The sequence below is a fragment of the Condylostylus longicornis genome, unplaced genomic scaffold, assembly GCF_029603195.1.
Source record: "Condylostylus longicornis isolate FDR11 unplaced genomic scaffold, ASM2960319v2 ptg000010l, whole genome shotgun sequence".
Classification (NCBI taxonomy): Eukaryota; Metazoa; Arthropoda; class Insecta; order Diptera; family Dolichopodidae; genus Condylostylus; species Condylostylus longicornis.
In genome coordinates this window covers 15,177,505-15,198,092 of record NW_026577979.1, presented here as the reverse complement: position 1 = coordinate 15,198,092, position 20,588 = coordinate 15,177,505, and the positions used below count along the sequence as shown (strand labels likewise).

At 25.2% G+C, this 20,588-nt stretch overlaps 1 protein-coding gene across 12 annotated transcripts in view; it reads left to right on the top strand.

Annotated features, from left to right (window-relative positions):
* The window catches only part of LOC129618696 (cytosolic purine 5'-nucleotidase), a 120,877-nt gene that overhangs the window by 87,577 nt on the left and 12,712 nt on the right, over positions 1-20,588 (top strand). For 2 of the 12 annotated variants that reach the window (XM_055533610.1, XM_055533611.1), the window contains exon 2: positions 179-799. The exons of the other annotated variants lie outside the window; for them this stretch is intronic. In XM_055533610.1, coding sequence (XP_055389585.1) covers positions 432-799 — 368 coding nt within the window. In that variant the 5' untranslated portion in view covers positions 179-431. The remainder of the gene's footprint in view (positions 1-178; positions 800-20,588) is intronic. 12 annotated transcript variants of the gene reach the window in all.

The window sequence follows — 20,588 nt, the reverse complement described above, 5'->3', positions numbered from 1 at the left end:
TACAAAATTTGGTGTAAATATATGTACATATGTACAAATTAATAAAGGAATATAAAAGTGTGTTTGTAATGCTTAAAAAATTAAAAAAAGAAACAAAGTGTTTTACCTCATTCATATTTCAAATTTTAATTTCAAAATGAAAAAATCATTAAAGAATTTTTTAATATTTTTCTTTTAGTATTTAAGAAACTAACAATAAAACTAAATTCCATGTGTAAATAAAAACTCGTAAAATATTATTGTACAAATTTTTTGAATAATTTAAGTGAATTTCAAACAAACATAAGAATAAATTCAGTGTAAAAAAAGTGAGAATATAAGAAAGAAAATTAAATCAAAAAAATAAGAAAAAAATTTTAATTAAGGACATTTTGCAAGTACCTGACTGTGTCTTAATTTTATTACAATATAATTAATAATTTAAATTAAAAATGTTTCCTGAAGATGAATGTGCTACATCACGTTGTAGCTCTGGTGCATCAACAAATGGTAATGATACAAATACATTAAATCCATCATTATATAAAATGAATGGTTCATTAGCACAATCACCAAGTTCAAGTCAAATATCACGTAATTATGAAGATCAAATTGTATTACAAAAAACACAAAAAGATGTTGAATATTCTGATACATTGGATGATGATGAATTAATATTAAAAAATTATACAATTAAAACATCAATAATTGATGATGATGATGATGATGATGATTATAATGATGAACAGAAAGAGTCTGATAGTAAAGAATATTTTGAAGAAGAATATTTTGCAATACCAAATCATTCAGCACCAAAACAGTAAGTTTGAATATTTAAATTTATTTGTAGTTTGTTATAAATAAGGTTTGAAATATTAATTATATTTTTGGGTATGAACGTTTGTTTATACAAATATATACATATTATTATGTATATTATGTAAAATTGTATAAATCCAGAAAACTAAGAATTGTCAATCACTACTTTTTCTCAAATTAAAATGCAAAAACCATACAATCATAATTTTCTTGTTAATAAAATTTATCGAACAAGCAACAAATCAAATAATTGGAACGCTTAAAAGTTAAGCGCTGTCTAAACTCCAATTAGAGGGAATCAAGGCAACACTTTTCGCTTCTTATCAAACATTGTATACGAAATAAATTTAAAAATCCACAAATTAATGATACAGAGAAGGTAACATTGGAACATATTTCTTTGACATTTCGTGATTGCCTTTAAAAAAAAATATAGATTGTAATCATATAAAAATTTCCATCATAAAAATTATCTCACTGGACCTTATCTTAGGAATAGTCGGGCAAATTCAATTATGTCTTCAAGTGTGTACCAAATAAAACTAACCGGATGGTAAATTTAGTTTTCGTAACGCACATACAAACTTTTGCCTTAAATACTGATAATTCGTTTTTTGTAGCTTTAAAAATTTAAAAAACTTTACTTTTTATTCTTAAACGAAAACGAATTTTTTACGCCATTATTTCGATAATATTTTCTAATAATTTTAATTTTTCTGATTTAGCAATATATTTTTATCGACATAAATTAATAAAATCAATGCAAAATTTTATTTCACAAAAAAAAGCCCACGTACAATCGTTTAAGGTTAATTAATTTTCATTAAAAACTGGTTTATTCGTTCGTTATGTGTTGCGTATTGAAATTTACGCATTTTCTTCTGCAATAATACTGCCAAAGGTGTAAAAAATTGTTTTGAAGAAAATTTGAAAATGAATGAGTAGCTAAGTATAAAATTTTCCACCTATAAGTATTTATTATTAAAAATTCTTTTGATTTTTAAATATGTACAACACCATTCATAGGAATTTTCCATTTCATCATCTTTGATAAAACTTCAAAGTTGCTCTTGTTTTGAAAGTAAAATTAATTGTAATGGCAATAAAAGTACGAAATTTCGTTATTGAGTTAAAAAGTGCATGCATTTGGGATGAAATTTAAAAACGAAAGAAAAGAGCCTTATAAAAAAATTATAATTATTTTAATTAAATATTTTTGTAACCTTCTAATTTTTAATTATAAGTAAAATAAATTAATTTATTAGAGTAAGATAAGTGGGAGTTATTCAATAGTAAATAAAATGTCTAAGTAAAGAATTAAACATTCAGTGCCTACACTTAAGCTTACATTCAGAAATGGACAATAATAACCTATGTACCCAATAATTTGAAAGAGATTTTTACCGAAAAAATAGTCTTTCTTTTCGGCTTTTGGACATTACAAGCATTTATAAAACCAATTATCTTACACATATAAAGGCTTAAATTGTATTGAAATTTTTAAGAATATTTTTATGTAATCGCATTTACCAATACCGAATTTCAAGAAACCTTTTAATAAATCATTTAAACTACAATATAAACTTAAAGTGACCAAAAGATTTAATTTTTAAATTGATTTTGTTAAAAATTCTTAATTTTACGCTTAATCGAATTTCCATTTTATCAAAATAGACAACATTAACATTAAAAACTCATCCAGCAATAAAGTGGGGATTTAATATTCTACCTATATTATTGTTCTTTATATAATTTAAATTTTGATATATAAGAGTGCGACTAGGGTATTGAGAGCTCTTGAGATTTTGTTTTGAAAACTAAATAACATTTATTCCATATTATTTGTTTATGTTTCAAAGCTCTTAAAACTTTCAAAATTCTTAGGTCGAATCAACATTTTTCATCATATTGAAGAAAGTAGTTCAACTGATTAACTTGAAATTTTATATATATGTATAAGCTTCGTCTGACAGTATGGAAACCACCTAGATTTATATTAAATTATAACTATAGTTAAGGATAATTGTACAAATATAACCAAAGTGGTAAGCGGCAACGTCGGACGATTTCCGTTGTTAACCGTCTTGTTGTTACAGTATTCTATATAAAATGGAAAGGCATGTCGCTTTAATAATGAGCATGTAAAGCTTGATTTCATTGTATATAATGCTAAAACGATAAAAGGAAAAACCTAACATTATCCTGAATCCTTCTTAATATTTTCTCGTTTTTTTATTTAATATTATCCTTGTCACTTTTTTATCTTTTCACCATTCTGGAATTTCTTTTTGTGTATTGCTTAAAGGTATTTTCTTATGTAATTTACCCGCCTATAGTGATTTTCATGTAACCCAAATTTTGTAATTGATTTTCCAAACATAAATTTAATGTGTCAATCTCCTATATCTTATTTTTTTTCTACAAAATTTATTATAAAGGAAAAACAGATAGAATTTAAGATAGAATCCTTGATTATCTTCATTACAAATATCACATTCAATTATAAAAACGTTTATACTTATATTTCATAAAAAATCTACCCATTTTAAAAATCCTCACCTTAAAAATTAAAGAAGTGGAGTAAAATATGACATATAACTAGATATACATGTAGAGAAATTAGAAAAAAAGAAACACTTAAAATCCATTACGCTTCTAAGGCATTGTGTAACATCAGTACCATTTAATGTCAAAAATTTTCATTGAAATTCATAAATGTTATTTCAGAAGAGGAAGAAAGAGAAAAACTTTCATGAACTATTTAGATTACAAAAAAAAATTCATTTAATTCCCATGATATTTAGAACAGTTTCCAGTAAAAGAATAAATGACATTTTTGTTATGGTTTCTAAATACAAATCTCTTATGCAATAAAAAATTCTAAAATGCTGAGCATCCTATTTAAAAACTTTTTAATTCCTATTAAAAATTTCACTAAATTAAATTTGATAAAGGATAAATAAATGTTACAGGTAAGATAAAAATTTGTTTTTATTATGAAATGTTAAAATTTTTAAAATATTTTAAGTAACAGGTAAATTTTCTAAATACGAAACTTTAAAGGTAACCAACTCTCTTACCACTCTTATTAATTTAGTTTTATTCTGTAGTTGGAAAATGGGTTTTTTTTAGAGAAATGTAGGAAGGCATTTTAATTCTCTTTTATATTAATTTTATTACAATGAATTCCGAATGAGAGGAGTAAAATAATAACCAGCCAAACTAAATATTTCTAGCTTCTTGATATACATATTCTATTTAAAAAGTTTTGATCTCGGAACTTGAAGCTGTTAAATACATTTTCATCCTTTATGTATGCAATCTTAATAACCAAAATAACTTGGGTACATGAAGAAAATACTCTTATCAAAACTGATACACATGCGCAGTATGTACGCACTGATACACGAATATTTGGTTTCCTAAAAGACTCCAGGAATTCTTCCATAAACAAGTTCTCGAACTTCGAACCTCACTTCCGGACCCTATATACTTGTAATTGTGTAGTGCCATTCCTGCATAATTTATAGTCTACTTATTGTGTTTGTTAATTACGTTAGTTAAGTATGTAGTAATTAAATAAGAAATTTTGTGTTTAACCAAAATTGTAATCAAATTATTAGAAAAAATTTTTTTGCATTAAAAAGCTTTTAAGGATCCTTAACTTTTATTAATTTATTTAATAATTAATTGATTAAAAATTGCTTGTCGAATTTTTGCTATAATTTTTCGATATTTTTTAAGTACTTATTTAAAATAAAGTTTGGTCAAACCAACGATTTGTAATGTAGCATTTTTCCCTTCAACTAGTGAAAATAATGCTTTTAAAAACAATATAGCGTAATATTACTTTCATTCATATACGAATATATTTCAAAAATTGCATATATTTGGGATGATCAATGTATTTAATTTTTGTAATACAGCAAAAAAAAAATTTAAAGAGGGCGTTTTAACATAATGCTCGATTTTAAGGGTTAATTGTGTGAATTAAGAAAAATAATTATATTTTTTAATGTCATGGAATTTACCGTTACCTTTCTGCGTTTATAGAAATTTGAAAAAGTTTCGGGTTTCGGAAATATAAGAGGTTGAGGATGGAAATAAATTTTCTTCTAATGAAATGAACTATTCATTAGTGTCTAAAACTTACTATTAGTGTCTAAAACCTAGGCTCATACAATCTAAGGCTTAGAAGAAAACTGATATCAAAAATTTCGAAAAAATGGATTTTAGATAGCGGTAAATTTCAATGGCTATTTTGTTTTTTTAAAGACCAAGTACAGTATGTCTGAAATATATTCACTGATTTTCTGTGTTTGTAAAATTTGGAAAATGCTTATAGTTTCATTGCAATAAGTAGTTAAAAATTCGCATTTTGGGTGGATATAACTTGTAGAAAGGGGCAATTTTCTTCTGCGGGAGTAAGTTTCTAGTAAAGATCTATGTACATATAAAATTTCAGCTTTCTATCTTGAAGGGTGTCGAAGTAGTGAAACAGACTCACGGACAGACTGACGGACAGAGTAAAACAAATAAGCACCTTTTTTCAAAATTTTTTTTGGAAAAGTTCCAATTAAGAAAGAAATTTAAAGCACAAGTATTAAAAAATATTCTGTAATACGCTTCATGCCTTCACGAAATGTGCTATAATAGTGAGTTGATGGAGCGATATCATGAAGTTTTAATGGATTATAGAATTGGAATGTTTTTAAATTCTAAATCCACAATACTGCAGGAGCTATACAGGAGTTACTCTAAACAGCTTTTTCTCGGAAAAGGAATGTAAGAATTAAGAATAGAAAGTGTTTTCGAACATATCTCGTGAAGGCATAAACATTCCGCGGCTTTTTGATTTCTTTTTAGATATTTTTTAATGATATTTTTATAAATGGATTCAAGCAAGTGAAAATTTTTAAATTAAAATTTTTTTACTTTTTGCTCAATAATTCAAAAAAATAATTGATAAAAACCTAATAATTTCCACATGAAAAATTCTTGCAATTGATAAATGAATTTGAAATAAGAGAAACTTAATTAAAAGTATTGAAATGTGTGAATTTGATAGAATTCCTATGAGTCTCGAATGTTAGATAAAAATATTGATAACTATACGGAGAACTGAGATATTCAGTTAAAAAAAGGCACAAAATTTTAAATTGCCATGTACAACCTTTCTTTGTTTTATGATGGTATTGTATAACTAATTAAGTGGTGATTTTCATTTAGGGAAAAGTGACAGAAAGCTATTAAAACATAAAAATTCTTACATACCATGTCACAAAATATTGTATGCTTTTATCCAAATTAAATCACGGCTATTTGATTGCAACACGATTGCTCAATTGCTAGTCATCATTGCCCTATTGACATATAACCTTGGTGTGTCGGTTGCTATAGAAAATCCTCAACTTTGTTCTTTAATTGTATTTCCATATTTTATAAAAACTTCAACCGTGTATACGTGTTTGTTATGTAAATTTTTTTAAAAAATTCTTAAAGATTTTCGCTTTAAATTTTTCCACATTAACTTTGCTTTGTTTTCCCTTTGACATACAAAGCAGCTTCTTTTACTTTTACTGTTTTCTATTTTTTTTTTTATTTTTCATTTCTAAAAACCTTTAAAATTTGTCTTGTCATCTTCGATTTTTATTCATGCTTTGAAAGGTTGGTTTCGTCTTACAATTACTAAGTAAAATTTTTAAAATAAAATATGAATAGATAGAGTTGACATAGACAATCATCGGATATTCGTAATTTGAAAATTTAAAAAACTACTTTGAGTTGCGCAGCCTCACATGCATGTTGCATAGCGTTTGTGTATTAAACGTTGATGTAGTATTGAATATTTCGTTCGGAATATTAGCGTTTATCCTAATCGCTATTTCGACCGTCAATTATAATAAATGGGGATTGATTTAGTAACATAATTAGATCAATTTGATTTTCGGCATTGTTATTCACGAAATTAATACATTACAAATGGTGTGATAAAAATGTTACACCATTCATAAAGCATAGTTCTTAAAAATTTTAACATTAAATTAATTGAATCAATCAATATACTTTATCATTTCTCGTCCCACCCTTCAATGATATGAATTTCATAATATTCACGCACATTAAAATATATACAGATATATAAGATCCTATGTATGTTAACATTTTGTAATGTACAAAGTGTACCCAAGCTAAAAGCAGCATTTATTCATAGTTAAAGAAATTCTTGCTTCATCTCATATGATCACATCATAAAAGAATTTATAATTTGCTATAACTATTAGTTAATTCCAAATTTTGAGGAAAATTTTCCTTGTAACACTCTTTTGTGTTTATCATGAGTATCACTTCCTTTTGACTTCTTGAAGAGTTCTAAGAAGATGTTTAGCATTAAAATTTGTTCATCAATTAATTGCCTTTAATTAAAATTGAAATAAATAAATGAAATTGAAACAAAAATTTTTAGTGTCTATAATTTTGGTTGCAATAAAATTCAAGGAGGATTTAGGGGCTTTATTTTCATCAATCGCAATCTGATTTCAAGCCGTTTCCGTTATATTTACGCATAACTATAGAAATTTACTTTTTTCTAAAGCATGTTGGTCTTAACTTAGTCATTTTGTACAGTTCTCTAAAAGTTTTTATGAAATACATTTGAAATATGTTTTATCATTTTCCTTTTCTCTGCCATATTTTAAAGAATGAGCATCCTAACGATTGAAAAGAAACCACAATATACAGGAATTTCTTTTACTAATTTCCTTTTCATTCTTCTCTATACAATACACCTTTATACTACATATACCTATATACTAAACTGAAAAAAATGCAAAAAAAAAAAGTTAAAATATTTCTTAAAGACATTGTTATTTTATATTATATTGATGGTAAACCTTTTTTGCACGGTCTGGCGCGCGATTGTTAGTCGTTTCAATGAATCTCGTTCGTTAGTTCACGCCAATCTAGCGATTACTCGAAAACTAATTGCTTAATCTTTTCCAAGCCTTTAAGTTAGCTAAATAGATAACGTTTAATATTATTACCGTCTCCTAGAAATTATTCAGGACATTACGTTGATATTGCTCCTAAAATTATCTTCGACAACTCAAAGTACTCAGAGCAGAGCAAGATACAGAAATTCTTGTTTTAAACACGAACTATATTAATAATAATTACTTAATATACCTAAAGAAAAGCAATATTAATCGGTATGGTAATTATCATGTAATTCCTAGTGTCGTGCCATTCATTTACATGAATATCACCTAGTCAACTTGTGTAACTCTTCTTATTCTTGTAGATTTCGTGATATTTTCCGTTCTTTTCTTACTTTCGTCCAATATTTTATAAAAATTAAAGCTGTATAAGCACTCTCAATATTTCTTGTAGCAATATTTGATTCGCAAATCAAAAATTTTTCACCACTGCTCTGTAATAAGAAAGGAAATTGAAACAAAAATATTTTTAAAGTTGTCGTTTTCTTATGGAATAAATTTTTGTTACCTTTCCCATACCTATAAAATAAATTAATTATGAATAAAACATTTTGTTAAAAATTTTCTCAAAAGACACATTTTTTTTCTTCTAAATTATTGAATAGGAAATTTTTACTTATTGAAATTTGCAAAAAATCGTTTTATATATCTAAAAGCTCAAAGGGCCTTGATCTTTGTTTTATTAAAATGAACTGTTCGCTAATAATAGACACGGGTAAGAAAATAGAAATCTTTGACATTTTAAAGTAAAGTTAAAATTTAGGTACCATCCTCAAGACGATTTGAATATTAAAGCGATAGGAAAGGACGTATGTAATCAACAACTGAAAGCGATAGTCTTATTGTAAATAAGAGAACATTTCATTTATTTTCCGATTGGATTATTAAATAAGAAAATTAATAAGAAATCTTTATAATTACATAGGTTTATTAGTAGGTGATAGATTTATTAGTAGATATCAAACATTTAATTCTGTAGTATAAAACAAGTTAAATTCTTCATTTAAAAATTGAAGAAATCCAGGACAACGTATTATAAAACAGTATTCATTTTCAATATTTGCATCACAAAGAAAACACATATGTAGTCAATTCTTACCTTTATAAGAACAAAATGATCCCTGGAGTGAAGATTGCTTTAAGATCCGTATCACATCCAATTTAATTACTATTATAATTAAAAGTATAATTAAATTTTAGCAACAAGTAATCGTAGTTTAATTAAATTGCCTTAAAAAATTTGTTGTATTTTATTATTTTCTGTTATCAGATTGGAATAGTGTGACAGTTTGTAACCTAAAAGAAATCAAATTCCATAAAAAGAAAACTTAAGTCATAGTGAAATGTTAAGCTTTCGGCATGAAATTTCTCTACTATATACTCAACTCTACTTTCTCTACAATTTACTAACTCAAATAATTTGCAAGTTTTAATTTTCTTATTCCTATTTAACTCTATGACAATTCAAATCCCCAGTAGATTGAGAAGTAGAAATAAATGTGTTTAAACCAATAAATTTGTTATTCCAACATTTCTAAGAATAAATCGTAAATTGCATTGCTTTCTTACTCCGTTATAGTTTTTTTATTGCATTAAACAAAAACTATATGCGAAATTCTCTTGCATTAAATAAAATAAATCTATGCAAATAATACACAATGATTCTCGCAGTATTATTAGAATCATTGACATAACATGTTAGTAACAGAATAAAATTCATTTAAGAAATCTTGTTCTCTGCTTTTATATGATTGAAGTTTCATTCTTTAATATCTTGTTTTTTAAATATGGAAAAATCCTTGTAAAATATCAGAGCGTTAGCAATATTGCGACTAAAATAATGAAATGAATCCGGATTTAAATTTGTACTTTTGAATTTCTGTTCTAAAAACCTGTGTTATGCTAGTCTGACCTTTGAATTTCCTTAGAAAATTTTTGGAAGGTGCAGGTCACCTGTGTTTTGTTTTCAAAATCATAGATTTTGTCATTTCTTTTTGTAAGAGAGGAGTAATAAAGAAGTAATTATTCCAAAATAACTGCGCGTAAACTTGTAATATGAAAGCGATTAAAACTTCATAAAAAATATAGCTTACCGAGGCTTTGATGAAATCTAATTGAATCAAAACGCAGCACAGTATTTTTTCGAATTTTCTTATATGTTTTGCAAGCTCCTTCGGAAGATTGTGAACATTTCATTTTCATTCAGTGAGTTAAAATTTTTATTTTAAATATTCTGCCGAATATTGCTGAAAAATATTTAGAATGGAAATTTTTGCCCATGTTTTTGAATAATTTTTCTGTTTTATTTTAGAATTATAGGATATAATTCCATTAAATTCCATGATTAGGCGAAAAATTAACATTCAGAATAAAATTGAAGAAATTAAAATAATTTCAATTAAATTCTTAAGAAATCATATGAGTGTGGGATTGATTAAATGCACTTGTTCCATTGATTATAATTCTTTATTGAAGCATATTGCTTATAGGAACAAGTTTGGATTTTAAAAGTCATCTTTCTTAATCTCACTTTTTTTTTATTTTTGAAAATGCACATGAACTATACAAATGTACAATATAAAAGTCATTATTAAACTTAAACCTATAAATATAGAAAGAATTTATGACTATACTGGGTATTTTAAATTTATTACATTCCTTTTCACTTATTCGCTGATTAAGAGGTATAAGTGCTTTTGGGAGTATATATAATTTCTTAATATTTAATATTTATCGCGAATAGATGTTTCATATTCAAACAAAAGTTGTTTTATAGACTAGATAAAATAGATTTGCTTAGGTCCTTCTCTCAAATCCTAAAATTGCCATTTTTTGGCTATTTGTTGTAACGAAACCACATCTTTTTAATTCCGCAAACGCAGAATGGTAACAGCAAAATCGAACATTAAAAAGATAAAATGACGTTATAATTAACCGTTGCTTAGAAAAAGTTTGCCTTTTTTTTTAAAATTTCGTTTTTCTTTAAGGTGGCCACTTGAAGCAGTTTCAAATTTATTAGTAGAATCGCGACATTAATAAACAATATCGTTAGAAGAAAGTTCTTTCCACCTCCACCTCCTTTTAAGTTATCAACTCTCAAAATTTGTAAAATTTTATTTTTTGATGTCTTATATTTCCGAAACCGTAATCTTTTCCATATTTCTATAAAAGCGAAGGGCCATATCATCAACAAGTATAATTATTTGTCTTAACTCATTAATTTAAGCGTCCAATTAAACGCCAGTTCTTATTGCTCACCCTGAATGTATGCAATAACTTGATATATTTTGGTATACGGATAAAACTTATTTATCGTAAACCGCAGAATTAAAAGGAGCTTTTTCAATTGTTCAGGTGAAAAGTGCTTTTTTACAAACCATAGATTTGCTTCATTGTAAAGTAGATATTTTCCACTATTTTCAATTTCGCAAAACAATTTTTAAATTATTGGTTTTCTATTGAAATACAAAACACTTTAATTCAATTTAACTACACATTGACATTTACATTAGCGTTTCATACGTAATTAATTTATGCTAAAAATATATTTAAAAATTATAATTTTATCACATCCAATATCCGTCGTATTTTTCCCAGAGTATTCAACGCAATTCACTGAAAAAAAAAATATGTGCCACGCATAAGGATATTTTAATATATTTTCGTATTTTAAATAAGGATCACATCAGTTCCCTTGTATTATGTTGTTGTATAAAACAAACAGCGTGTTTATTCAATGAAAATTTTTTATTTTTATGATTTTATATTTTTAATATTAAAATATCGTAAATAGCATCAATCTTTCTTCTATTTTTAGTTAAGTTTGATTTTTATTTTTATGAATATTTTTTTAAAGAGTCTTTAGAAAAATATAAGGAGCAGAAAAACACAAACACATTAAATTTCATTTAAAATTACAAAGAAAAAAAAAGTTAATAATATTAATTAAAATGGTGGTAAATTTAATGAAATATACATTATTTTTCAGCCGATGAACGCGTTAATTCCGACAATTAATGCAGTTTATACCTTAATAAACTGCGTTCATTAAGTAATTAATAATTCGTTGGCCCAATGAAAAAAATCATAAAAATAAAATCGGCATTTTGGAAATTAATAAACGAGTTTATAAATATAATTAACGATTTTAATTGTCCTAATGAATAGTTTCGAAAAGTAATAAATAACTTTCATTCCATTTATTAATAATTTAGTTAATATTATAAGTTATTTTATTATTTTGTTGCCACATTTATAAATACTATGAATTATATTAATTGTACCAATAAATATTGCTCTTTATTTAATAAGTACTTTCATAGTATTAATTAAAAGTTTTCATTGCCCTAATAAATTAGTACATTCAGAATACCGGGTGCTTAAATAGAATTTAAAATTAAGAAACCTGATTTTTTTTAATTTTAAATATTTATTTGTTTAGTTAAAGTTTTACATATTATTATTTCAATGTACATGTATTAATAAATTAATGTTGATATTGGCCATCATATAATAACATACTTCCAAATACGAATATTACGTAATATTCTATATATATATATATATATATATATATATATATATATATATATATATATATATATATATATAATATATATATAAATATATATATGTTTTTTACATTATATATATACATTACATATATTATACATATTAAATCTAATACATAAATGTATACACATAATGTATAAATTTTTAAATAATGAAATTATTTAAAAATTTAAAAGTGCAGATTATGTAAATATACATATAATTGCCAATTAAAATTATTTTATTTACTAACTAGTTATTTTTGTTCGAATCCTTTTAATCAAAACAATACACATATATAAAAATATAATATTGGAATTTAAAAAATTGTAATTTAATTTGAAAATTTTGAATTTTAAATTTGCCATTTTAAATTTTTACATATCTTCTAGCTCTTACATTAAAATTTGGTTTCTCAAAAATTTATTTTTATCTTTAATATTATTCCAGAATATTCTAAGTTTAATAAATAAAATATCTTAAAAGTAATGCCAGAATCTCTAACAAAATTTTTGAAATAATATTCTATGTCATCGAAATATACAAAAACTTTTCGGAGAGACAACGTTTTCACCAATTCCAGAAAGGTTGAACATTCAATGACTTTTCTTTTAAGAAGAGAAGCTGGTCATCTACTTCACCAACGAATTTTCCAATAAATGGAAAAGCATTTTAAAAAATCTTTTGTAGTATATTTTGTTATTACTTTTTTTACTGACTGGCTCAAGTTAACATTTCCCTTAATTGGGATTAAATAAGCATGAAGACACCATAATAACGCAGCATTTTTACTGTCTAAAAAATTAAAAAAAAATTATTAGTTAGCACATCTAAGAAATGATAATATTCAAATGCTAAAATTAAACAATTTTGAGAAATGTGAATATTTTCATATACATAATATGTGTATATAATTAGTTATAATTTATATACAATTATATACAATTATAATATTATATATTAATCCAGAATAATATACACATTGTGCATAATACTTTGCATATGTAACATTAATCTATTTGTACATGAAATGTGCATAAAAAAATATCAATCCGTCAAAGTTTATGTATCTAATTATATTCACCTCACTTTCATTTAAACAATTAGTACTTTTTTCTGCTCCTATTGAACGTCACCATTTTTTCAAGTTATGTTCGGATAAAACTTGAATTACAATTGGACAATCTTTCATTAGGTTTCTAGGTGATATAATTTAATTGCTTTTAAAACATCGATATAAGTTTTTGTTCTAAAAGTATATATGTGACATTATATGATTATTATATAATGTTACTTAATATAAAATAAAAGAGAAAATTTTATAAACTAAATTCAAAATATAAATTACCTATAATATTATCTTCCAGTTTCCCTCTTTCTTGTCTCTGTCCTTGTCTCCAGTCCTTGATTCTGGGTTAAATCCTTTGATGACACGTCTACAAGAACATAAGCGATTTTTGCAATGCTATCAGTTGCTGAAGATGATATCTGTTTGAGTAATGGAATCCGTAACTTTTATTTAAGAGTCTTTGATTATTCCACTCTCAAAATTGCCCATTTTAGTTTTGACTTTAATCAAGAAATATACTAAAATAAGAAATCAATCAATTAAGTATACTGCAGGATTATGAAAATCTTTTTATTCGTTATATAAGTTATATATATAACGAATATATAATCATACTTGTAGTGTTTACTTTTTGTTTTTAAATATAAGGTGAGTAAACTGAAAACAAACTGAATAGTTTAATTGCTCAAATTTTCATAATATTCTTTGATACGAAGCACACTCTTCCCGTCACATATTTACATTAAATTCAAAGGCGGTCCAACTAGTTCTTCGACAGATATAATTAAACATTCTCCAAGTATTTCTGGTAAAATACTATAGGCCAAAACATTTGGCATATACTCAATAGCAGCAAGTTTTTGACAAAATAACAATACCGACGACTTTTTTAATACAACAACATCTAAAATTAACCCAATTTTATAATTAATTCCACCATATGGTTACATTACTACGAAAGCATTTCATATCTTCTGCAGGTACTGATGTTGCTGATTATGTTGCAGTAATTGCTTGAATATGCATTAACTTCATGATAACAAAAATTGCTCAAATAATATTCAGGCTGTAATAAAACAAGAGTTTGCTAAGTTAACTTGATACTTTTTTGCCAATGTTACACATATATTTTTCCTTGAGGTGATTGCATGACGGTAAATTTTAAAAGAACGATGTTTTGCTTCATATTTAAAATCACAAAAGTTTTTAAGTGGTCCTGATTTTTGAAAAATGGTTGGATATTGCGTCAACATATGATGCTTTAATTTAAGAGTGATCCCATTAACAAATTTAGTGATATTTTGCTGATAATTTCTGTTTATATGTCGTTTAAAACTATATCTAAACCTCGAAAAGCTTAAAAGGAATAACCTTCCATACATCTATAACGTGAATAAGAATTTTAGTTGAAGAAAAAATATATATTTCTATATTTGAAACAAGTCATGGTTATAAAAGGTGCTGACAAATTATTATTTAATCGAAAAAAAAATTATTTATAAACGAGATAAAATTTACTAGCAAAAGAAATATAATATCAAACATAATTTTTTTTTAGAAAACTGTGCTTACCAGAGAAGTTTCCAGAGTTTAACCAGAGTTAATTCAAATTTTTTTTTATTAAACTAAATGTTTTACGAAACTAAATAAAAATTTTAATTATACTTTTTAAAAATGAATTATATTTCTAATTATATAATTATTAATTATATTTCAAAACTTCTTATATTGTTATTTGAAACAAAAAAACTTAGATCACTTCACTTACAAACACTACTTTTCAAAGACAAAGTAAAACTAAACCAAATTATTCAAGAAAAAAGACAATTTTGCTACTCCCGTTAGAAATGAATAAACTTTTTCGTAATATTAATAAAAAGAGTTATTAATTAATAAACAATTCATATATAATACAAATAAAAAATATTTTCACTTGTCCCGCTAGAAATTAATAAAACATTTCATAATATTAATAAAATGTTTTATTAATTGATAAGTACTTTTATAAATATTATTAAAATAATTCATACTTTAATAAAAACTTTAATTAATGCTACGAATTTGATTTATACTTTTATATAAAAAACATCACCTGATCACCAGAGAGACGCCACTTTTAAAGATACATATATCTTAATTTCTAATATTTTTGTGTTTACTTGAAATCATGAAAATTTTTTAAGTAATTTTTTTAACTTATTATAAAAAAACAGAAATAGCTTTAACCAATTTTTGAATTAATTGATGAAAGTGCAAAATTTCCAATTCTGTTATTACAATTGTACAAAATAAGGGTTTCAAGTTTAGTTCTGATTAATTTTTTGTATAAATATGGGAATAAATTTTACAATGCTTTAAAGGGGAATTTCAAAATTATTTCAAATAATTTTTCATATAAAATTTCTCTTTTACTTAATGGAAAGTTTTCAATTTAAAAGTACGAGTAGAATTTTGTACGGATTGAAATTGTAATTTTGTACGGATTGGAATGCAAAGTTAGAATTTGGAAATATATGTTCTGATAATAATATCATATGCACAAGACACTTGAATAGCGATTAGAATACCTAAGTAATTCTTTTTAACTTTTTAATAATGTACTTTTATAAGAAGAATTTGTGTTTAAAATTTATTTCCTTAAACATTATAAGCTTATAATGTACGAAACTTTTTTAAAGAACAATAATATAATTATTTTCAAATAACTTCTTTATTTGTAATACAGTGATAATGATTAACACGACAATCAAATTAATTTTGCAATAATAGTCTAACTCGACATAGACAGTTGTGTAAATTCTTATATATTAATAATTTTTTCACTAATTTTGATTGGCAATAAGATGCCAAAAAACATAAATAAGATGTTTTCTGCTCTTAACTATATTTAGACAATTATTTCCTTTGCACATAACTACTATTTGTTACACATTTCGACTTAGGTGATATATAAATGCGCAATAACTTCGGCTATGATAATCGTAGCATAACCATATTTTGTGAGAATACAGAACGGGAAATGAAATATTGAATCATATACATAACTTATTTTGTTTTATTTCATATTGTGTTTGAAGCAATAAATTTTACATTCACATTTGAATGTACGTATCTAGAATTATCGTTTAGTTAATTATGAAAAATTATTCGGCACACTCGAATAAAAACTGTCAAATATGTTCATGTTCATTCACATGTTCGGACACCATGTTCATGAATGAAGAATTGACACATTAATTCTATGTATATAAATTGTAAAAAACTAGCCCAATGATAACCGCACTTCCTTTGAAAGCTTTTTAAGCAAAGTAAGAAAAACGCAATGAACTCAATGAAAACTTTATTCGAGTGGTTTAACAGTTGTCGGTTTTAACTTTGTACATTTAGTTTACTTTTATAAGAAATAGCGTAATTTATTTCAGCTCTCAGAGCTTTTCGAGTAAATTAAGTAGCTGAGGCAATGATAAGGTCATTTTCTTAGCTCTCGTTAGCTTTACATAAACCAACGAGAAAAAAAACATCATTAAAATTTTTTTGGCAATTTTGTGGTAGTTAGTTTTGTTTTTGTCGGAAAACGTATTAATCGGTTTATAAAATTATGTATACTTTCATTAATATTATTAATCCGTTTCAAGTTAAATTTTAAGAAAAAAATAATAGTATTAATGAACAAATTAATTAATAATATTAAAAATATTGGCCAAATATTTATAAACGTGATTAATTATCTCAATGAACTATTTGTTAAAGATTTTTGAATCAAATTTTTTTAATAAACAGATTTTAATAATATTGATGAAAAATTAATTGTGCCAATGTACAAATTTTTAATTAACGCAGTTAATAAATACTATGTACTTTTTTTTTTCTGTGTAGCATTTATTTTTATTTCATAAACTTTAAGTATAATTTTTTAAAAAATTTGCAAATTAAGTTAAAATCATTTTTGCCTATTTGGTGTTCAATAATTTAGGTAATCGCGTGCCGTGCCATATTGATTTTGAAATAATTTATAAAATAGTATTTCTAATGTTGTGTAAGTGATTCAAAACAGGGTTAGTGACAAGATTGTTTCAATCTTTATTTGGTCTATATTCATAAGAAATCTTCTTTAGTGCTTCATAGGAAAGCACATGAATCAAGTTAAAAATGAGGCGATGGTGCGTTATTGACACTACCATGTTCATAGCAAAATCAATAGCCTATGGAATAGCTCAACATTGTGGCAAAACGTTAATAGCAGTAAAAGAATGCAAATAGCAAAAATTATTAAGAGTGTCATCAAAATCTTAATGTTTTGAGTTAAACAAGCTATTGTATTATTATCAACCGCATCAGGGAACTAAACTTTGTGGGTTAAAATACAATTGAACTTTAACTCCTAGAGTTAGTTCTATTCAATTTTTGTTTTACAGTTTCAATGAAAAATAATGTGAAACGCAATTTTATTGAATAATTAATAAAAAATAGTTGGGGCTCTCGTGTCATTACTTTTAATTACAATCTCTAATGAATGAAAGCTTATTAGCATAGGTGAGTTCTTTAATTTTTGAAAAAAAAAATTGGTCTCCACAAATCAGTCTTAATGCACATAAAATTTTACCTTAAGTTAATTTTATTTTCAAATTATGTTTAAAAAAATTTCTTAGAAATTTAGTTTTTACTAACACGCCAGAAGAATGAGTTGCCCTACAAACGATCTCTGCAGGAGTTGCTGCAACGAGGAGGGGAATGAAACGGCGGCCCATCTCTTTTCTTTATGTGCGGCTTTTCCAAAAAGAAGGTAGAGATTCCTTGGGTCATTTTTCTTTTTACGGACCACGGATCTGGCGAATGTAAATGCTAAAAGCCTTAGCCGGTTTCTGAAAGGCTAGGGCTGATTCTCATGAGGGCGGGGGATTTTGTGGATCCGTCGATATCACAACTGGCCTCTTATGAAAGATTTGAACGCATCTTATGAAATTTGAATATTAGGCAAATCTTATTGAATTCAAAATTTTTGACTGTTTTAAAAAAACTGTTTGACGACCCCTGAGTAAATAACAATACAAAATTTTAAAAAGAGAGGGAAAATTTAAAAACGGATAAGGAAAAATTTTCAATTTAACCTTAGGATTTTAAGGATTAAAATCAATTGATATTCACGTGGTATCCTTACCGTTAACATTGTGTAGAGAATTTTTGTTTGTTTTTTTTTATGTCCAATGAAATTTTATAAAAATAATAAAAACACGATATTTATAGATTCAACACGCTATCATTAAAATTGTTTACAAAAATATTTGGAAATGTTGAAAATAGAAAAAAATTTCAATGTAAAATTTTAATTTTCATATAAAAATAGAACGGAAGTAGAAATTAACGTAATGCTCCCGGTCCTCTTTTGTTTCCTTTTCTTGTTACTTATTGGTATTTCAGTTTTTGGGATTTAAATTTTTATATTTTTTACGTATTAATTTTAACTTATTTAAATTTGGCAGGATATTTTTAGTCAAAGTTTAAGGAACATAATGAAATTTATTTGAATGGATTTTTTTACGCGTTAAACGATAGGGAACGATTCAAAACATTTTTTAATGAATGAAAAATTTTCAACAAGTAGTGTTAAATTATAACAAAATTTCGGTAAAAATTTATTTTTTATATTTTTTAAGGATATGCCCCCTGAATTGTTTTTGTAGATATTATTTTACGTTTTCAAATTGTGGAAATGAAAAAAATATATAGAGAATTGCGTATATTTGTGTAAGCTCAGGCGTAGTCTGGAAACAAAATGTGTAATTCTAATTATAGATATTTCTTAATTCAATTATCGTTAGGCATAAATATTCGAGAATATTCTTATGGCATGGGTAAATTAAAATTTCAATTTATAGAATTCATTTTTAATAATAGAATGAAGGATTGAGTATGGGGTTTAGAGAACTTATGGATTGCGAATTATGAATTTGAAAATTATGACTACATGATCTTCCATAAAAAAATACTGAGCAAAAAATGTGCTTAAAAGTTTCACTATTTCTCTTTACAATTGTTCTCATGCTATGAGATAATAACCTTCTCACTCCAATGTCACGAATTGTCATACCATTAGTATAATGTTGATTGCTTTATACTGCATAAATTGTGCATAAATCATACTGCATTTATAACATAGTGCAACCTTATTTAGCGAACGGTATATTGATTATGGCTCTTTTAAGCCTTTTATTATTCATTCTTGATCATACAAAACGTTACGCGAGAATCTATATGGAAAAAAAGTGAGATTTCAAATTATTTGCTTAGAAATAAAAATCCATTCAAATTTGTAGTAAAAGTTGGACATTTGCATTTCTTTTTATTAAAATCTTGCTGTTTTTAAGTTTGACGGCAATATTAATACGAGTATTGTCTATAAAAACAATTAAATTCTAGTTTTATTTTTTGCAACTCAATTTAATTCGAATTCGCAATTTAGTTAATATGGACACCTTTGTTAATTGAAAAATATAAAAACAAATGATTAAAGTTGTCCTTTTTTTTCAAAATAATTACTTAGTCCTTTTTAATTTTTAATTTAAAGTTTTCTATTATTAAAATGCATTTAAATTGAAAATAAATCGAAAAAGTTTTTGCTTGTTTTTTATCTTCTGAATTGTAAAAGAGAAATATGCGTATAAGCTTGTCGAATTTAATTACTGTTAAACGAAGTGAAATCAGAAATTATTAAAAAAGGCAGGATTTATTTTTCGAAAACATTGACTAGCTACAGATGAAATTTTAATCAGTGCAAGCGAATCAATTTTACCTTTCTTTTTTTTTTATTTTCTGAATTAAATATGGAAAATCGTTTTATATTTTAATCCTTAAAAAATATTCTAATGCAGTACAAAAAAAAAAAGTGTAGCAGACGATATTTAAAGAGTAAACAGTATGGCAGCTACTTTTATTATTGAAAATAAAAGTATTTACAGTAAGTATTCGATAAGTGGAACTGGTCTTTTAAATTTTGAATAATTTTTTTGTTTTTGTTAAAGAATGTGAAAATGTGCGATGTTTTTAAAATTCGTTTAATAAGGGCTAAGACAGACATACAATTTTTATTTTTGCAATTATTGCTTGATTGTAAAACCGTTGTGCGCATATCTAAGCAAGTAAACTCTTGCTTCAATTTAAATCGATTGGGTTAACTA